Genomic DNA, 4,554 nt, shown 5'->3' on the forward strand with positions numbered 1-4,554 from the left:
TAGTAGTCCCCTGTTGGATAGTGTATGGCTGATAGTCCCCTGTTAGTAATGTAGGAGTGTGTGTATGTGTGTGAGAGAGAGAGACTCACCCACAAACACCCCTCCTGCTGCCAGCTGCAGGTCAAAGGTCAGCGGGAGGCTGTGGCAGAGTCCCAGGAAGAGAACTGATGACAACAGGAAGCACATGGATTAATTAGAAAATAAATATTGACTAGGAGGAGAAATAAAATAAAAACGATTTGATAAAATAAACAATATCTGTAATAAAACTAAATATTTTATTAAGTAAGTAATTATAAATAAGTATAATTCAAAATTAAATAAAACATTAAACATTTTAGAATAATAGAAACAATTCATTTAAAATCCTTTATAGTTAAAATAAAAATAAATACAAATTTCAAAACAAAACAATCTAAAAAACAACAATCGAGAATGCTAACGGTGCTAACAATGCTAACGGTGCTAACAGGCTAACAGTCTGTTAGTGAAGAACTGTTTGTTACTGTTACTCATTGATCCTCCATACCTGTCCCACTCACTGCTCCAAACAGCGCCCTGAGGACCAGGTGAGCCACCTGAGGCTCTTCTGATTGGCTGAAAAGGAATCGATGGATGGCAGGAGGCAGGACGGTCAAACTGATCCTCTCCACAGCTGAAACACACAGCCGCTAGTGTTAGCTTAGCTTCAGAAGCACAATCAGTCTGGTAACAGTTTGGGAACTTACTGCTGTGAGGAGCTGAAGGTGAGTGCAGGTGAGTCATAATGCGTTCAAACTGTCTCTGAACAGCCGCTGAAGCTGTTGAACAGTTGGAGTCAGTTGGAGCTTCTGGAAGCTTCAGTGACATCAGCTGTCTCTGGTCTCCACGGAGACGGGAATAAACAGACACAGACACAAAAAATAAAGGATGAAGAGTGAGAAAAGGACGAGACACCGGATGGAAACTGATGTTAAAGTCCAGGTGAAGAAGGGCGGAGTCACACAGGCTGTCAGAGGAGTTCTGAACAGGTGAGTTCACACAGCTATTAGCTAGCAGGGTGGCAAAGACCTGAACCACCTTTCTCTGCCTCTGATTGGCCAGCACTCATTGCTGTCATTGGTTTGGTTGGTTAGGTTTAAACATGAGGAGAAGGACTGGTTAGGATTAGGATAATAATGTCAGGATAGGCCAATCAGAGGGAGAGTTAGATGGGTGGGTTTTCCTTTACTTAGATATGCTATGCACTAGTTTCTGCACTAGTTTTAATATTAATGTTGAAAAGACATATTTATATATATAGTCACATCTTCTAGTCAACTATTATTAGCAAAACGATCAGTTTTGATAACATTTGCTTTCAGGTGTAACTCGTTAGTTATTGATTGAGGTAGATTAGCTCGTTAGTTATGTAGCATTTCCTAACATTAGCTTTAAGATGTAACTTGCTAGCTAACTTGGTTTCTAACTTTACCTTTGCATCCTCAGGTCGGCAGGACGCTCTCACCGCAGCAGCTGGAGGAAGGTTAAAGGCCACCTGTCAGAGGAGGGGCGGAGCCTCGTGGCATTTGTTTTCGGGCTGCTGTTGGCGTCTCTGTACGGAGTCACAGCTCTCTTCCTGCAGAAACAGCCGCTGTGGTTGTGCGTGTACACCACACTGGCGGTGGCAGTGCTGGCGGCCTTCGGCATGGGCCTGTCAGCCGGCATCCGGGCCGACGTCATGGTCATGCTGCCCTCGCTGTGCTCAGGTCAGTCTGTGAATGTCTTCAATCACCTGTCAAACAAACTCCTGATCAGGGTGTGGCTTCTTGTGTGGGTGTGTCCTTCCTCCGGCCAATCACAGTCCTTCCTCCTCTCTCTTGCGTTTCAGCTCACGGCAGGAATTTCCTCCTCTTCCTGTTTGCCTCGGTTCTGCTGTCCGGTCCGCTCGCCAATACGCTAGAAAACACGGAGCGAGCAGCCGCCAGCCTGCTGTGCGGAGCCGAGCTGGCAGCCAATCAGACGCAGGAACTGATGCAGAGAGCTGCCACGCCCCTTTTCTGTAAGAGTGAGATTTCGAATGTGCTGAGGTATTTGACTTTGATGAAATTAATCTGAAACTGTAATTTTGTTGGACAGCTGTGTTGGACAGAATCAGAGAGATCAGCAGTAACGCTCTCTCTGTGGCGGGAAGAGTCCAGAACCTCATTGGCGCTCTGACTGACAGCGTCCGTCATGTTGGTGAGTGACACTGCAGAAGAAGAACCTGAACATCACTCAACTTTCTTTACCATCTCTAAAAGTTCTTCAGGAAGTTCTATGGACCTTGAGAAGGTTCTCAAAAAACTTCTCAGAGGCATAGAATATGTTTTAGGGGTCCTTGAATAGGATGAACTGAGGTTTAAGGGTCTTGAGGAGGTCATGGAGTCATTCTCACTGAATAAAATACAATCTTTAATCACAACAAATAAATAAAAGCAAATATTTTGTGTAAAAATGGAACCCAGAGTCATGTGATCCACCTCTGACCTCTGACCCTGCAGCTCGTACTCTGAGGAACGTCCTCCACTTCCTGGTGGACATCGGCGACGTGTGTAACGTCAAACTGGGCTCTCCATACAGGAAGTGCCGGGAGGTGTTCGCCGAGGCTCAAGCCGACTGCTCTGACCTGCTGGGAGAGTTCAACTTCTTGTGTGACATTGTTGACGGTTTCCTGCCGCTCTGCAACCTTGCCCGCGGTGCGTTCACTGACATCCTTTAAAGGGGCTGTATGCTGATTTCACACATCCGCTTCCTGGTCATAGACCAAACAAATCACTGATGGATTATTTGATAATTGAAATGCTCCTTACAGTCACAGTATTATCTAAATATATTTGAAATTAGTATTCAATTCTAATTTTCAAAGCTTGTGTTTCAGCTGGCGAGCTCTTCTGCCTCATCCCGTCCTACATCGCCGAACATCTGAAGAAACATCTGGCAGCTCGTAAGTTCTTGTTTTTAACGTTCATTGACAACCTTGATCCTGCCGCTGAGCCGTCTGTCCTCCTACAGCCACCGTTGCAGCGTTTCAACGAATGAAGCGGGAGTTTGAGTTCAATATCTCAGCCTCAATGACCTTTGACCTGGACGCCAACAGCAGCCACTCTGTGCAGCAGGTGTCTCAGGACATCATGGAAGAGGTTTCATCAGAGCTGCATGTGTTTGAGAAGCTGAGAGAACCGCTCACATACGCCGGCCTCGTTCTGCTTGCCTGCTCCTTCCTGAGGTCAGGACTCACGCTACGGTTTACCTCATCTACATGCTTCAGTTTACTTAATATACACGCTTCAGTTTACTTCATCTGCACGCTTCAGTTTACTTAATACACACGCTTCAGTTTACTTCATCTACACACTTCGGTTTATACTGTAAGTTTTACACCCCTTAAATCAACATGCTAATGTTATCATGTATTGATTTGGTAAGTGGTAAGAATCAAAAAAAGAAATCGTCTTTAGATTTTTTGAATTATTTCAAAAAGGGGGTGCTGGTGTGTGTGTGTCGTGTGTGTGCGTGTGTGTGCAGGGCAGTGCGGTACAGACGCAGGTATCTCCAGGAGGTCGACTTTGACAACGTATACATCAGCACTCTGTTTGAAGAGCTTGACCAACAGGTGGCTTCAGGGGGCGGAGCTTCAGTCCTGCCAATCACATGCAGAGAAGCCAAGACCTACATCACACCATGTCAGTAGACCTGAGTGTTCATGGCCCCGCCCCCTTTTGGGTGAAAGCAGTCGCTCTAATTTGAATGAACGATGTGTGTCCACAACTGTATCGTCAATAAAGTGTATCTATCTTTGTTCCACAGTGTCATCTCACCTAACGGCCCGAGAGCGGCGGGCTGTGCTGGTGGGCGTGGTCTCGGTCCTCAGGAACCTGGTGATGGGCGGCCTGCTGGTGGCTCTGGACTTCCTGGTGTTCTGGACGCTGGACCAGGTGCACCACCAGGTGACGGGGGACGTCGTGGCCAGAGGTAAGGCGAACACTCCTAAAGCCAATTAGAGCCGGGATGATGTCAGTCAGAGTGGCGGTAACCGCGGTAACACCTCTTCATGTCAGCTCCGGTCACGGTGGCGGTGCAGGTGAACGGCTCAGGCTACGCCTCGGATATCTTCAGAGACCTGGTGGCCTCATTCAACATCCTGCAGGGAGCAAACGTCACCGTGGTCAGCAGGAAGTGTCTGCTGCAGCCGTCAGAGCCGAACTACATCACCTGCTTCCTCCTAGGTAACAGGATATGACATCATCACAGAGCAGGAAGTATTGAAATCCTACGAACAGTACGAACACTACACTGCACAAATACTCTTTTAGTAAAGTAAGTGAAAGTCTTATGACGTCTCTACTGGTCTTAAAGGTCCTGGTTTGTGTTGCAGGGTTCCTGTTGGGTCTGGCTCTGCTGGTCTCTCTGAGCGGAGGATTCATGCGGCGCTGCAAACGACTCGTCTGTGCTTCATATCATCCAGAGAGAGAGCTGGTACACACACACACACACACACACACACACACACACACTGCATTAATAATCGTGTCCTCCTCCGCTCCCCTGCTGTGT

The 4,554-nt window shown here is 47.1% G+C and overlaps 2 protein-coding genes across 2 annotated transcripts in view; both read left to right on the forward strand.

Moving 5' to 3' along the window:
* LOC118336472 overlaps positions 1 to 4,554 on the forward strand; it is a 744,338-nt gene that overhangs the window by 214,682 nt on the left and 525,102 nt on the right. The window lies entirely within an intron of this gene.
* Positions 642 to 4,554, forward strand: part of dcst2 (DC-STAMP domain containing 2) — a 6,318-nt gene continuing 2,405 nt past the window's right edge. The window contains exons 1-11 of the mRNA XM_035673215.1: positions 642 to 1,010; positions 1,468 to 1,727; positions 1,850 to 2,020; positions 2,098 to 2,199; positions 2,502 to 2,696; positions 2,879 to 2,944; positions 3,013 to 3,226; positions 3,526 to 3,683; positions 3,808 to 3,972; positions 4,059 to 4,226; positions 4,376 to 4,476. Coding sequence (XP_035529108.1) covers positions 910 to 1,010; positions 1,468 to 1,727; positions 1,850 to 2,020; positions 2,098 to 2,199; positions 2,502 to 2,696; positions 2,879 to 2,944; positions 3,013 to 3,226; positions 3,526 to 3,683; positions 3,808 to 3,972; positions 4,059 to 4,226; positions 4,376 to 4,476 — 1,701 coding nt within the window. The 5' untranslated portion in view covers positions 642 to 909. The remainder of the gene's footprint in view (positions 1,011 to 1,467; positions 1,728 to 1,849; positions 2,021 to 2,097; positions 2,200 to 2,501; positions 2,697 to 2,878; positions 2,945 to 3,012; positions 3,227 to 3,525; positions 3,684 to 3,807; positions 3,973 to 4,058; positions 4,227 to 4,375; positions 4,477 to 4,554) is intronic.

This window comes from Morone saxatilis, unplaced genomic scaffold (assembly GCF_004916995.1).
Source record: "Morone saxatilis isolate NCDOM2014 unplaced genomic scaffold, NCSU_SB_2.0 Contig24, whole genome shotgun sequence".
Classification (NCBI taxonomy): Eukaryota; Metazoa; Chordata; class Actinopteri; family Moronidae; genus Morone; species Morone saxatilis.